Source organism: Leptodactylus fuscus, chromosome 2 (assembly GCF_031893055.1).
Source record: "Leptodactylus fuscus isolate aLepFus1 chromosome 2, aLepFus1.hap2, whole genome shotgun sequence".
In the NCBI taxonomy this organism is placed as follows: domain Eukaryota; kingdom Metazoa; phylum Chordata; class Amphibia; order Anura; family Leptodactylidae; genus Leptodactylus; species Leptodactylus fuscus.
The window spans coordinates 114,882,618-114,898,262 of NC_134266.1; the positions used below are offsets into that span (position 1 = coordinate 114,882,618).

Below are 15,645 nucleotides of genomic sequence, written 5' to 3' on the forward strand. Positions count from 1 at the left end.
CATTTTTCTTATATTCTACTCGCATCCTAAAGTTACAGGTCTCTATTTAAATAGGTTATGTCATCTTCAGTCCGGAAATGTTTCATTTAGTAATTTCTTCAATTATGAAATTATTATGTAGCATTTTTTCCTAGAACTGTTATCCTCTTGAAAAAGTTTGAACGAAACTAGTACCTGGGTACATCCATTCTTCCATTTCCCTTGCACAGGAAGTGTCTGTGCACATTTTGACATTGACCTATCATCTAAAACTGGCAGACTGTAGGCAGAGCTGAGCTAAACACAAAGGCTGACATACAGTATTGTAGAAAAGGCAGGTGCGGAAAAATGCTTTCAAGAATAAAAATGTTAATGGTTTATTTTTCTCAATTAACAACATGGAAAGTGAATGAACAAAAGACAAACATAAACGAGAACAGTATTTATTGTGACTGCCCTTTGCATCAATTCTTCTAGGTAAACTTGCACACAGTTTTTGAAGGAACTCAACAGGGAGGTTGTTCCAAACATCTTGGAAATGCTGCATCTTCTCCACATATATAATTGGGGGGAAAGTCATAAATTAAAAATGCATCAGAAATGTAGAATGGTGGTGGTGGTGGGGGGTTTCTACATAATTTTTTAGCTGTAATTTTCTGCATGAGGCCTCTTCTCATGAAAGGTAACCAGGACTTTCTTGACCATTTTAGTGAATTCCTATAGTCAGAGTTCCATAGTATCAGCACTCTTCCAGTTAACTCCACAGATGATGCCCCTTTCGTTACTTACCCCTCGTTCACATCTGCGTTGGTATTCCGTCCGGGGAAGTCCACATGGGTACCCCCCGAACGGAATACCAAACGCACGGGTTCCGTGTGCTTGCCATGCGATGCCCGCACAAATCATGCGGACAGGAAAGTTGATTGTGAAGTACTTTCCTGTCCGCATGTTCTGTGCGGAGATCTGGCGGCAAGCACATGGACCCCATTATAGTCTATGGGGGATCCATGTGCTTTTACTGTACAGCGTCTGCAATTGCGTTTGGTATTCCGTTCGGGGGGTCCCCCATGCAAACTCCCCTGGATGGAATACAAACACAGATGTGAACCTACTCTTATTGTCTAGGTTTGAAGGATTACTGGCAGGGATCTCTATACTGATCATTGATAGATTTATACATAGCCATTAGATTGCCACTCAGTTCTTTTTTTTATTTTTTATTTCCAAACGAAATAACCCCAGTATAACCGTTAAGAATTAGATCTGCATTAAGTTTTGTGTCTCTGGATATAAACAACTTGCTCTCTGTCAATCATACCTAAGGAAATGCTGGTGGTTTCCCTATAGCAAATTAAGCAGAAAGTCCGCAGAGGAAAACTCTGCAGGCTGTCTGTGAAAAATGCAGCGGGAAAAAACGCAATGCGTTTCAGCTGCGATTTATCCCTCACTGCTTTCTCGCTGTGACTTGCTACCTGTGGCCTTAGAATAAAAGTTTTTGGCTTAGAGTCACAATTTAAGTCTTGTCCCTTTCCTGTTATGCCATACTCCTTTCCGATAGGCCATGTTCTTCTTGTCTAAAAAGTTTCTAAAACACTTGATAAATGTGGTGCACAGCATGTTAGGCTGACGCCCCAAATTGCGGAAACACAGCTTCTTTTGTTACAGATTTTGCTTTGTTTTTTTGAGCCAATGCCAACAATGGCTACAAAAGGAATGGAAAATATATAGGAAGCTCTTATACGTCTACCTTCTTCTCAACCTACTCCTGGTTTTGGCTCAAAAAACTGCAGCAAAATCTACACAAAAAAAGCTGCATTTTTGCAAAGTAGGGCCTTAGCCTTAGATGTTTTTTTGGGGATATTGTCACTCCTTAAGCAGAGACCACCATGTAGGTGTGTGGAGGGTTTTGCCAAGTCAGTATCATCCCAACTGTGGACGGCACCATTTCAATCTGATTGGAACTCATCAGCACAATCTAGGGAGAACTGACTTGGCAGAGGTGAGAGACTTCTAGACCAGATTATGGGGATATTGTCACTCCTTAGGGAGAGACCACCATGTAGGTGTGTGGAGTCTTACAAAGCCCTTTTTGCTCCACTGTGGGGGATTATGGGAAGAATATGCAAATATGTTTCCCAGGATTTAATTAGGGAAACACTGCCTCTGTATGCTGCCTTCTATGGGAAGCTCCCTGAACATCATGCCCGACTTTCCAACAAGCCTTTATTGCAATTATGCGGGATTTTGCCAAGTCAGTATCATCCTAACTGTGGACGGCGGCATTTTGATCGATTGGATCTCATCAGCACAGTCTAGGGAGAACTGACTTGGCAGAAGTGAGAGACTTCTAGACCAGATTATGGGGGTATTGTCACTCCTTAGGGAGAGACCACCATGTAGGTGTGTGGAGTCTTACAAAGCCCTTTTTGCTCCACTGTGGGGGATTATGGGAAGAATATGCAAATATGTTTCCCAGGATGTAATTAGGGAAACACTGCCTCTGTATGCTGCCCTCTATGGGAAGCTCCCTGAACATCATGCCCGACTTTCCAACAAGCCTTTATTGCAATTATGCGGGATTTTGCCAAGTCAGTATCATCCTAACTGTGGACGGCGGCATTTCAATCTATTGGATCTCATCAGCACAGTCTAGGGAGAACTGACTTGGCAGAAGTGAGAGACTTCTAGACCAGATTATGGGGATATTGTCACTCCTTAGGGAGTGCAGCATACAGAGTCAGTGTTTCCCTATTTACATCCTGGGAAACATATTTACATATTCTTCCCATAATCCCCCACAGTGGAGCAAAAAGGGCTTTGTAAGACTCCACACACCTACATGGTGGTCTCTCCCTAAGGAGTGACAATATCCCCATGATCTGGTCTAGAAGTCTCTCACCTCTGCCAAGTCAGTTCTTCCTAGATTGTGCAGATGAGTTCCAATCAGATTGAAATGGTGCCATCCACAGTTGAGATAATACTGATTTGGCAAATCCCTGCATCATTGCAATAAAGGCTTGTTGGAAAGTCGGGCATGATGTTCAGGGAGCTTCCCATAGAGGGCAGCATACAGAGGCAGTGTTTCCCTATTTACATCCTGGGAAACATATTTGCATATTCTTCCCATCTTTTTTTTGGTACAAATTATTCCAGAATTCCAGCACATTTTTCTTATTAAATCTCTTTCAACTTCTTTCATGACTTGTATAACACTTTTCTGGCGCACAAACTATTATAAACCTGCCCAATATGTTTGAGTGCTTATTTTTTCATATATATGTGGCAAGCCATGTAAAGAACTACCAAGCTAAATTAGAAGTTATCCTTTCACATAAAGAGCCACACAGCGGTGTAGTTTGACAACCAATAAATACAGCCCTGACTGTCCGCTTGGCACTTACAGTGCAGCTTACAGTTCAGTTGATTTGCTTGTATAGTAGTCATATAGTATATAATAAGATAATATCCGTATGTACTGGTCAGTGATATTAAACATTGAAATGTATGGATTAAGGCATAACTAAACTTTAATTTATTTTTCCTAAATCCATAGTGCAGGTGAAGATAACAAACTGGAAGATAACAGAATAGTGACTATTTCTTCCACTTCCGTCCACTCATCAAATTTGTACAATCAAAGTCAGTGGAGAGGGAAGGCGAGAGCGCCTCAAAGCAGAATGACATCTGCACTGCAGAGCGACTGTTTTCTTTCACAAGACAGTTCTGTTATGAGGAATTACTGTCCAACTTTCTTCTGCCAGAAATGACTCATTTAATGCTGTAGATAACCTCTATCCTCTTCCCTGCTTCTCTCTCCTTAGACTGCAATGTTGAGCCTACAGTGTTGAGGAAATGCAAACGAAATTATGTCTAGCTATTCTGTATGTACAATTTCTACTAATCTGTCTAGTTTAGAGGTATTGCATATAAAGTTGTAGGGAAAGTATGTTGGATAATGAGATATATGTCAGTAGCAGTCAATAATTACAAAGTACATGACTGAATTTTATTTTAGATCATTAGTTTTCAGGCCAAACTGATTCAAAGCGGCTGGAAGCCAGAAATACTATTTTAAAGAAGGACCTGGCAACATAATTTGCGAAGCCCAATGGTTTAGAACCTTTAGAATATGGTCACACTGTGGAAAATGGTGCTGATTTTAAGGTGGATTCCAACTTAAAATCATCATCTAATGACATCCTGGATCTGCCATCCATTGTATAGCAATGGGTTGCAGACAATGAAACAGGATGCTGAAGAAAATGAGGGCCATGGTCGGTCTTGCTGTGGATTCTATGGCTGATACAACTGCAGAACCGGTGACGTGAGTCGCTCTGCTGACTACCCCATTCATACGATTCTAATCAGTGTCAGAAAGCTGCAGGGGAAAGCAGGAGGGGTGAGGAATTTGAAGTGGATGTCTGCCTCAAATTCCTCTTCCATTTCTGCCATGTGAACATACCCTTAAGCCATACCTCCCAACCATACTGAATTCTATGGGACACTCCTGGATTCAACTCCTCTGTGTCCAGAAAGGATGCAATGAAGTTGAATACAGTGATGAAGCAGGAGCGGACAACTCCCGCCTCACCACTGTTCCCCTCCCTTTGTGCTCTGGCTCCGGGATCTTCAGGTGTGAAGTGATGACGTGACATTGTGCTTTCGGCTCCCTCACCACTACGAAACAAGAGTCCTGCAAAAAGCAGCAGCAAGGAAGCGAGGGGAGGTAAGTATCAGCTGGAGGGGTACATTAAACTATGGAGCAGCTGGAGGGTGACATTAAACTAAGGCAGCTGGAGGGAGACATTAAAGCGTGGGTGTACCAGGAGAGAGACTTTATACTGTAAGGTCAATTTGAGGAGAAAATTAAAATGTGGGAGCATATAATATTAGAATTATCGTGTTGGGAGCATGAAAAAGAAATGGATTGGAATGTGCATAGTTTAGAAGTGGGTGGAGCTAAATTTGTCGCTGTGCGCTGTATATTTTGTCCTTCATTCTGTCCTTCGAAAGTTGGGAGGTTTGCCTTAAGCCAGAGTACTAAACGGCAACCATGAATGATGTCATCCGTTTTCCACATTGTGCACTGGCTGTGCTTCCACTGCCCTTTTTTTCCAAGGAATAGGAACCGCGGAAGCAGGCCTGCAAATCAAACAGTAATAGGACCTGTTCCATATTTTGTGGCCCAGACTGTGTAATTCAGTCATGTGTACGGACCCAGAAATGAATATGTCAGTGTGCTATCCAGAAAAATTCATATGGTCGTGTGCAAGGGATCTAAGTTTGGATCTGGTAATGCTGTAGAAGGCTAGACACTAACAGTGATTTAAAATAGAGGAAAGGTAGTTGAAGAACACTTAACTAGTATCTTGCTTTCTGAGATTACAAATATCAAGTAGTAATTATTACCTTACCGACTTACTTGCTCAATGGTTTAACTTAAATGCCCCTTGTTGTTTGGCAGTCAACCATGTGGGATTAACTCCTTTGATGTTGGCTCAGAGTCTTAAACACACAGAATGTGAAGAACTGGTAAGTTGCCACAAGTGGTAATTTTCTATTTCTGTCTGAAATAAGACTCATATTACAGTATATTTAATTGGTTACAGCTGGAAAGAGCAGGAGATGGGAACTTTAATAGTGAATTGGATTTTGACTGGTTCCACATAGAAGAGGAGGCAAGCTATAGTGATGATGATGATGGAGAAAAGGTAATTACTATGTGCTATACTAAAAAGAAGTGTTTTTCAGCATTATGTACCCACATTAAAGAACATATTTATGCTCCATAATCTGTATACATGACATAAATGCCTTTCACGTTTTGGAAACTAAGTATGCCTCCATAGAGCCAGAGTACAGGTTTGTGCAACAGCTACAAGAAAGCTAATGAATGTGGCGTTCATAGGATTCTAAGTGGTTATGGAAACAATGCGGCAGGAAGGAGGGTGTTGTAAGGTCTGTAGAAGTAGATGTCATCCTCAACTTACTACCAAAAGATGTGCTGTGAGGCACAAGGGAAGCCAAAGGTCAAATCGTATGAAGTAGTGTGAATAAAAGTTTTTGTCAACTTTCTTGACAGTGTAGAAACATATTTGGAAAGCGTGTAAAGAGCAGTGCAAGGTACTGCCATTGCTTTTATTACAATTTCCCACTGACAGACTCCCTTTAAGAGAAGATGCCAGTGAAAGCTGAAAGCAGAGCCATACCTGCAGGACCAAGCAATCAGCATAACCTGATGTTTGATACAGACTTGCATACTGACATTACTGTTAAGGGTTACTTACATAAGTATTTTTGTTTCATCTGAGCAGACACATTTTCGATACAGAAAAAACATGTTAAAACGTGTTGCTCAAAATCCCTATAGGCTTCATTTGATTACAAGGACGTCAAAAGTGCATACTTTTGACTCTGTTTTACCTACATACTCCATAATCCATTTTATTTAATAGACAGAACACCATGGCATACCATGTACATACTGGCATACTTTTGTCATCCATCCAAATGAACAGATGAATATGTATACTCAGAGTGCAAGGGAATTGTCCTAAACTTGACCCAGCTCCTATCCCTACCTACTTACCAGACCTGCCCTAGGCGATAGATGGCAACATGGCGACAGTCCCTTCTCTGAAAAAATGTAACACAGAACAAGACAAACAACACAGAAGAGGAGTCAGCAAGCCAAGGGTCAAAGCCAGAGAGACAATGCAGTACAAAATCGTAATCCAAAAGAATAGTCACAAGGGAAGCCAAAGGTCAAAAAGAGTCAAAATAGCCAGCAAATCTGTGTGGCCTGATGACCTGTATATAGGAATTCCAGGACCTGCCCCAGACTTGATTGGTAGATAAGCTGTCAATCACACAGGCAAGGCGAAGAATAACTATTTGATGAACAGAGGGAAACAAAGTGCAGGAGATGGGTGTGGAGGAAATTCAATTACAGAGGAGAGGAAATTGAGCAGTGTTGACACAGAGCAACAAAAAACGCTAAGCAAAGAATCAAGCTGAACACTCCTCCTGTGCCGCAGCATGCGAGCCGAGGGTGACGCAGAGACCCGAACAGGCAGGGGAGGTGAGGGAAAATAACAAACAGCTATTTCTCACTTCTCCTGGACATCCGGTGGACGCTTTGATGTGTTGTAACGTCAGTGAGTCTCACGTGAACACTCAGCAATGACCAAGGGGTATATGATGTCATCCAGGGGCCAGAAGAAGGCAAAATAAGATGCCAGTGGACTGCCAGATGCCCAGGAGAGGTTGGGCTAGATGAGTATAGCTATTTTATATAGGTTATTTTCCCTCACTTCCCCAGGTGTAAAGGTAACAGTAGCAAATACTTTTGTAGCTGACGGGACCCAAACAACCCTTTGCTACCATATAGACACCAAAATTATAGATATAGTAGGTGAAGAAGTGGCTATTAAAGAATTTGCTTTGGAGGCGCGATGGGTTCAAATTACACCTTTGCTTGTCAATATTTTGCAAGCAGAGATATAATGTAAAGCCCCCAGGCCTAGTTTTTTTTTAGCTAGTTATCCCTTGTAAGACATTCTGTAGAGTAATTGTAAGGCACTCAGTACTGTATCTGTTATTACTATACAGGGCAATAACCTTTATCCCGTATGGTTAATTAAGTTGAACAAAGAGAAATAATCATCATTGTTGCCTGTTTGCTTTTATTCCCTATATAAAAGCCTCACAACATGAAAATATGCAGTTTTAATTTTGATACCATGTTCACACCTTGCAAAATAAAGAGAACTCTAGTCGTGAATTGGATGTCTCTCCTGCTTTGAGAACCTTCACTACATACTACCCCATACAGCGCTGTTCACACCCTTCCCTATCCCTCCACCATGCAAAAATAGTTTAAATACTGTATAGTCAAATACAGTTGACTGCTTTACTAAAACTGGCTGTTGAACAGTGGTCGATGACATCAGGGTACTCATAGATGCATGTAAGGATATGTTCACACAGAGTATTTTGCAGGCGATTTTGACGTGGAACCGCCTCAAAATATGCCTGCTAAAATTTCTCCCATTCAATTCAGTGGGAGGCACTCGCTTTTTTTTTCCCGCTAGCAGTTTTTTTTATCTAGCGGGAAAAAGAAACAACATGCCCTATCTTCCCGCGGCTTGAGACATCCTCCTGCTTAGGCCCATTGATTTGGTCCTAATCAGGAGTGGGCTGCCGCAACGGGATCGTAGGTAGCTGCACCAAATAGCCACATGGCGGAAAGGATTTCCGCTGTGTGAACTTACCCTTAGAGGGATGTATCTGGCCAGAGAGCTAGTAAGCATCTATATGCCAGTCTCTACATTGGCTGCCTGTTCATTATAGAATAAAATATAAAGTTATTACTCTCATCCACAAGGCTCTCCATAATGCTGCACCTCCCTACATTTCCTCCCTCATCTCTGTCTACCGCTCAACCCGTGCTCTCCGTTCACTCAATGACCTAACACTTACATCCTCTATTATCAGAACCTCCCACGCTCGTATACAAGACTTCTCCCGAGCTGCACCACTTCTCTGGAATGCTCTACCCCGGACAATCAGATTAACTCCCAGTTTCTACAGTTTCAAACGCAAACTAAAGACGCATCTTTTCAGACAGGTCTATCACAATTTCTAATGTAAACCCTTCCATAATATAATTAGAATCCCCTAAATGTAACTCTCCTCTGTCCCCGCTCCCACATTACCCCACATGATATGATGCCATTTCAGGCTAACTCTATATGTCCAAGCTCCATCCACATGTTAAAGGACACGACTAGTGACGGCTCATAAAGTTTTATGTTTGTGTAATGACAGTCACCTCTATTACAACATTGTCTGACCTCTGCATAAGCAATGCCGCCACTACTACCTCTTGTGTCACCCCCTCTACCTCATAGATTGTAAGCTCTCTTGAGCAGGGCCCTCAGTCCCATTGTGTGAAGTGACTTTCTTTGTTATGTATCTTTCTGTCTGTATTTGAACTTTACAAATTGTACAGCACTGCGGAATATGTTGGCGCTATATAAATAAAATGTATTATTATTATTATTATCATATGGCAGACAGTGAGACACTGTGATGATAGAGCCCATTTATGACATTGGATGTCATGCAGCGGTATCTGTCAACCACAGGCTAATATGGTATCTGTTACACAGATCTGTTGTATTACAAGACATTGCAGAATGGAACAGTATATTCTTCTACTTTTTCATCACTCTTTTTTTTTTTGCAGTATACTAACCTATACTAGCCAGATAGAGGCGGAAATGCCTCTGTCAGTCAATAGAAGCATATGGACATGTTTAGTCTGTATGTCGGGAGCTTTCCCAGTATACACATTAATTGTAAGGAAAATCTGATGTGAACAGGGCATAATTCTCATATTGGTAAAAAAAAAAACAAGAAATGTTCTGATTGTTTGCTAACAGCTATGGCTATACTTCTTTCAGTCTGAACAAAATCTTCCACATTTATTGCCTTCATCCTTCACACAAAGTTTGTTGCCAATGTGACACTGAGTCTTATACTGTAGTTCTTTTAAGGCTTATTTCTTGAGTAGATGAGGTCGCCTTGGAGCAAATTATAGATTAAACAGTATGATATTTGTTGTTGTGCTAGTTATGACAATTAATGGAAAGGTTTTAATACTTCTTACATCATGACAATCTTAGAACATTGTCAGTGTTGATAATTGTTAGCTTCTATCGTTGCCACCTGTCACATTGTGTGTAGTTACTGTGCATGTTTTCTGCCAATAACTGCAGGGTTCAAGGCTTTCTAAATGCTAACAAAAATGATAATGTCCTTGAAGGTTTTCATTGTGTTTGGAATTATGTTTGTGCATGTTTTGATAGAATTATTGCATTATTTAATTTACAAACCATCCTGAGAAAAGAATGAGCCAACGGTACAGTAGGACCTCTTTTAAAGCATACATGTCCTTCCAATGACAATGTCATCAGGATGAAAGCTGTATGGGTGATCTTTATAACAGTGATTGTCATTCGACTTTAGAATAACTCTGTGGAGTCTAATAGGAGCAGTAACTTTCCATTGTGCTTGTGTGTTTCTATAAAGAGAAGTGTAAAAGAGTTATTTGGAGTGGTATTATGAGACCTTCATCTTCTCTCCCTTCTTTCTTGTAGCTAAGCCCATTATCACAGAATCCTGCCTTGCCTTCAGCAGTCAGATCCTACCAAAGACAATCCTCAGTGGGAGTGGACATCACAAACAGAACTTATGAGACCTTTCTTATTCCCTCTAAACCACCACCCCCTAATAGATCTCGGAGTGAGGAGATGCCACCACCATTACCTGCCAAAACACATCGCAGTGAGTACCTATCATATGAAAGGGATTTTTCCCTTTCTTTTTTTACTACATAGCATGGCTTAAAACAACAAGCACTCACCAGTCCTTTCAGCCAGGAATCCAGTGGAGAGGGTCCATTCGGGTTACCAATCTTTGGTCATTTTCTACCTACAAAAGGAGTACCTTACCCATTCAGTGGCTGAGCATTGATGCTCTATATAAACACAGCATCACTGGTCAGATACTGACTGGCTGATGCTCTCCCATGCAGACCAAAAGATCCCTGAGCAATGGAACAGGGGAGTATATAGTGTTTATTATAGAGGGGTTTTCCCATCATCATCTCTCAGCAGCTTTGCTTAGAAATTAACCTCTAAACTAAACCCCCAACCCCTGCCTAACTTCTAATCTACTTCTATTAGAAAAAAATCTATAATTACTCACATTTTCTGATAATCCAGTGACGTTCCGTTTCACTGCTTCCAAACCGTATGTCACCAGTACCCTCCCCCCTCCAACCCCATCAATAATTTGTGTTTTCTGTCTGAGAATGGCTCCTCCCCTCTTCCTTTCTGCAAGCGCTTGCGCAGTCTGCGGGACATGCAAAGTAGAGATGGCACTCCATCTCTACTGTGCAGGCATCACAAGTTGTTCCAGTCTGTGCACTGACTAGGTGAGTGGAAGAGAAGCGTCTCCAGCCTGCACACAGTGAAGGAGAAAGGAGGAGCCGTCTCCTAGAGAGGAAGATAAGGTAAGTATGATACAATGGAGGGGCTAGTATTGGGCGGGATAGCTTAGCTGGGGAGACAGGGAGGGATGTGTAATGGAGTGAGAGAGGAGGAGGGATGGCAGTGAGAAGGAGGTAGTGTGGAAGGTACACAGGAAGCTACACAGCAGGAAGACATACCAAGTAAACAAATACAGAAGATGCCAAGAGCTCCCAGAGACACCCAAAGTGGCAGGGCCAACAGTATGTGCTCGCTGCGAAGAGAAAAAGTTTCCTGAGAATCATTTTCATATGCACATAAAAGGCTTTTTTGGACAAATGGTGGTGAGGAGAAGAGTAGTAAAGGACTCCCTTTAAATCTTATTTATATTTTTAAGGGGGTTGTCCAGTACCTAGCAAAGTTGGATCGGTCAGGGTCCAACAATCCGACTTTGTGCCTCTCAGCTGTTTGTAAACAAATACCAGACATACAGCCCGAATCAGCTCTGCTCTTATTAAGCACTGAATGCAGTATATGGAGCTCTGCGCACTGTCACAGTGGCACCTGGAACTGCAGCTCTGCCCCCACTCTCTTGAATAGGAGCATATCTGATCTCGGCCATATAATTGGTATATGACTTCTGGCTGTCAAAACAGCTGATCAGCATGGGGTCTGGGTGTTGGGCCCTGACTAATCTAATACTCGTGGATAAGCTATCAGTATCCAATTTTGCTAGGTCCTGGACAACCCCTATAACATATTTATAGCTTTAACGTTATTTTTTTATGAATTCTGTTATTTTCCCCTCTTTCCAGAAGGCCATGATTTTTCTTTGCACTCACCTGTCACTTCGGACCGCCCTCTAAGCATTTCCTCATGCCCTCCTACTGGACAGGATTGGGAAGTAGTTTCAGAAGTAGGTTTGCAGCGTCGGTCATCTGAGCCTACTCGATATACAGTTGATCATAGCCATACAAATAGCAGGTAAGACTGATTCTATTAAAACCCCTCTTATACTTCCGGAATGAACTTATTATTTTTTTTATTTCAAACATTTTTGTGTTTATTTTTAAGCATGGATGGAGTAAAGTCTTACAGAAGAGTGAGATGTTCTCAAAATTTAGAAAATTCAACTCAAGCAAGACCTCCGTTACTGTAGACGTCATCATCATGTACTACCATAGACAATGAAGAGGCTGCAGTGCACACATGAATGTCTCGGCGCCTTCAGTCAGCTGAATGGCAAAGATTCTGAGAGGAAGCCCTCCACCAATGTTATACTAAAGATAAGTAATCAATATCCTGGACCTATCCTACCCTGGTAGCACAATACAAGTCTATGTAGAAATATCAGTTTCTTAAAAGTGATTTATCAGACAGCATCTGATGTGAACATATTTTTTTCTATTTTATCTGCTTGTTGCTTTTGCAATATTATATGATTGTTTATTGCAATAAGTTGCAGCTCCTTATGACAACCTTCATCATGAAGACATCAGCTTATCATTGCTTCATTACTCTGAATTTTTCCCTACTGACAACCCTATGCGCCAGCAGTGGATAACATATAAATACCAGGGGAAATTGCTATTATCCTTTATTTATATGCTGTACACACGTTTTTCAGACGTTGAAGAATGGACTCTGTTTGAAAGCATATTCAATTTTAAGACCCCCAAATGGATAACATTTTCGGTAGGTGCATTTCTGATCCACACAGGATGTTTCCCATGGACTGGAAATTTGCCGGAAGATAGCATACTGGCTGTTTAGATTTTTTTTTCCTTTTGCACATGCTGTGGATTCAAGATACCAACAGATGTGCTATATGTACATGCTTTATCATTTCAGATGGAGATTTGGACAGGCACCTTTCTCATTGACTTAAATGTTGGAAACCTAAATAGATAATGAACTATATAAATTGTGAAGCAATTGTTCTACAGTCATTTCTCATGGTCAGACTGACTATTGGATTTTTCTGTAAATCTGGAACAGATATGTGAAAGAAACAATAGAACAAGTGTGACACTTCATAACTAAAGGGACAGTAGCTAGAAGCATGTGGCCTTTTGTTGACTATATCTATTTTTGAGGATTCTATTCATTTTGCACATCAAAGCAATAAATGTGTGTGATGTAAGAGACTTATTTATTAAAACGTTGGAAGACTCATAATAAATATATCTCATACTAAAGAAATAACTGACTTATCATACAGAAGCATCTTCTTACCTGTCCTTCTTGGTGGGACATATCTAGATGTGAATCAGAAGTTCAGCAGCTTTTGAGATGTTTTATAACAAGTTATCGCAAAGTAAGATGCAAATTATTCTGCTTATGTCTATGTATGACCATCCTTATTGTACCTAGATGGGACTACAACCGCATCCAGTACCCAGGCTACTATTGCTTTCACTTCTCAGTAAGTCATACGCCACCTCGTTTCAGCGGACCGTGCAGTTTTGCTGTTACAACGTGGCCAGTAATGATATACAGACAAAAGCAATTGGTGCTCTACTTACTGATAAGTGAAAGCATGGGCAGTCCAAGCTCTGGCCGTAACTCTAGTCACATTCAGATACATTGTGTGGCACCATACTTGCATGCTGGGATATCGTGCTGAATAAAGCAACAACCAGTAACCAAATTGGAGATCCTTAAATGTTTCTGATTGTTCTACTTATGACAAATTAGATTTGGTGCCAAGGAGCCTTAGCCTAATTAAAGAATATTTCTTTGTAATTAACCGTAATTCTCGAAATATTGTTAGAATAATTCTTACAAAAAATGTATTTGTAAGCTATTTTTGGTGAATCAAAAAGGATGAGGTAAAAACAGCAGAATGGTCTATGGCTAAAAAGACAAAGCAAAACTGGTGTAGATATCTATAGCAACCAGTTACAGCACAGCTTTCATTTTTTTAAGATCCAAATGTGAAACGCTCTTACATAGTGTGAAATAAGAAGGAAGAAAAACTTTCTGCATGTTGGGGTCTGTTGTGACAACACATTGAAACTTTCCGAATGGATTTGATAAATGTGCTCTGCATAGAAACTGCATATCGTGTTGGATGGGTGTTAATGGCATGGGAAAAGTCTGGGCTACCCAAAGACATTGGAAGGCAACAGGATTCAAACAATGTAGAAGCAAGTCTAGAAAGTCAACCTAGTGGTCTATTATGGAACTACACTTGTCACAATCCATGGTATGGCATATCTTATGAAAATGTCTACGCTGTAATCTTTGTAAACATTGCATTTCTAAAACAGTGTGGTCCATATCTAAGACTAAGTTTACATTGCATATTAAGTCCTGACGCTGAAGAGTCCAAACTAAGAATATAACCATACACTGCTAACACTCACTTTTATTCATTTAATATGTAAAAGAGTATTCCCATCTCAAGGATCCTATCTGGACTGCTAGCTGCTTTAGTAAAGCTACGTTTTTTGTAGGCTATGTTAAATTATTTCTCCCACACATTATTTTCATGGACCCCTTCTATAGCCATTCTAAATGCAGCGGTCAGGCTCATCTATCAGTCTAGACACTACACTGATTCCTCCGTTCTGTGTCAGTCGCTACATTGGCTGTCTATTAAATACAGACTACAATATAAACTTTTCACGTTCATCAACAAGGCTCTCCATAATACTGCACCTCCCTACATTTCCCCTCTCATCTCTGTCTATCATCCAACCCGTGCTCTCCGTTCAGTCAATGGCCTAAGACTAACACTCTATATTATCAGTCCCATATTTAAAACTCCTGAATTGCATCATTTCTCTGGAATGCTCTACCCCAGATCAGATTAAGTCCCAATTTCTACAGCTTCAAGCGCATCCTAAAGACACATCTTATCAGACCTATGACAGTTCCTAATCTAAACGCTTCCACAGTTAGAATCCCTAAAACTAACCCTTTGCTGTTCACGATCTCACATTATCCAACAGGATATGATGCCTTATATGTAGTGGGGGTGTGGCTGGACATGCTGAAGCCTGCTATGGCTGTAGTTATTCCCCCATCCCCATCCAATAGAAATTAATTGGTATTTATTAACTACACTACACTACAGCCAACTACATCTGTAATTTCATCCATGCACAAGGTACCATCTACACGTAATAGAACACTGACTGGCAGCTCATACAACTTTATTTATATATATATTGAAAATAACCTTTATCACAAAACAGCTGGACCACTGTATATGAAATGCTACCTTCTATGCTGTCCCTGCTACCTCTTGTATCACCCCCTCTACCTCATAGATTGTAAACTCTTGCCAGCAGAGCCCTTAATACCATTTTTCTGTACTTGAATCGTAGAATTTGTAAAGGACTGCAGAATATGTTGGCGCTATATAAATAAAATGTATTATTATAGCTGATAATACGTGGAAGGAATGACTCAGTGCTCTCTGGAGGGGGCTGAGTTTTCTCGCTGTTATGTACAACTCTACAGTCAGGACAATCATTTCAGCTAATTGCAATTTGCTGATAAAGGCTTGGATGGGTTTTATTTCCGTTCTATGAACACAAAGATAACATTGAGTTTATGTACTGTTAGTCCGCTCCCTGTAGAAGCATGGTAAGTGTTCTCTCCAAACTTGTGTAATTTGATA

General features: G+C 40.8%; 1 protein-coding gene across 1 annotated transcript in view; it reads left to right on the plus strand.

The window, feature by feature from the left end:
- The window catches only part of LOC142195022 (arf-GAP with SH3 domain, ANK repeat and PH domain-containing protein 3-like), a 48,849-nt gene extending 35,674 nt beyond the window's left edge, over positions 1 to 13,175 (plus strand). Inside the window, exons 20-24 of the mRNA XM_075264520.1 lie at positions 5,444 to 5,511; positions 5,589 to 5,690; positions 10,143 to 10,329; positions 11,831 to 11,999; positions 12,090 to 13,175. Coding sequence (XP_075120621.1) covers positions 5,444 to 5,511; positions 5,589 to 5,690; positions 10,143 to 10,329; positions 11,831 to 11,999; positions 12,090 to 12,174 — 611 coding nt within the window. The 3' untranslated portion in view covers positions 12,175 to 13,175. The remainder of the gene's footprint in view (positions 1 to 5,443; positions 5,512 to 5,588; positions 5,691 to 10,142; positions 10,330 to 11,830; positions 12,000 to 12,089) is intronic.
- The last annotated feature ends 2,470 nt before the right edge of the window (positions 13,176 to 15,645 follow it).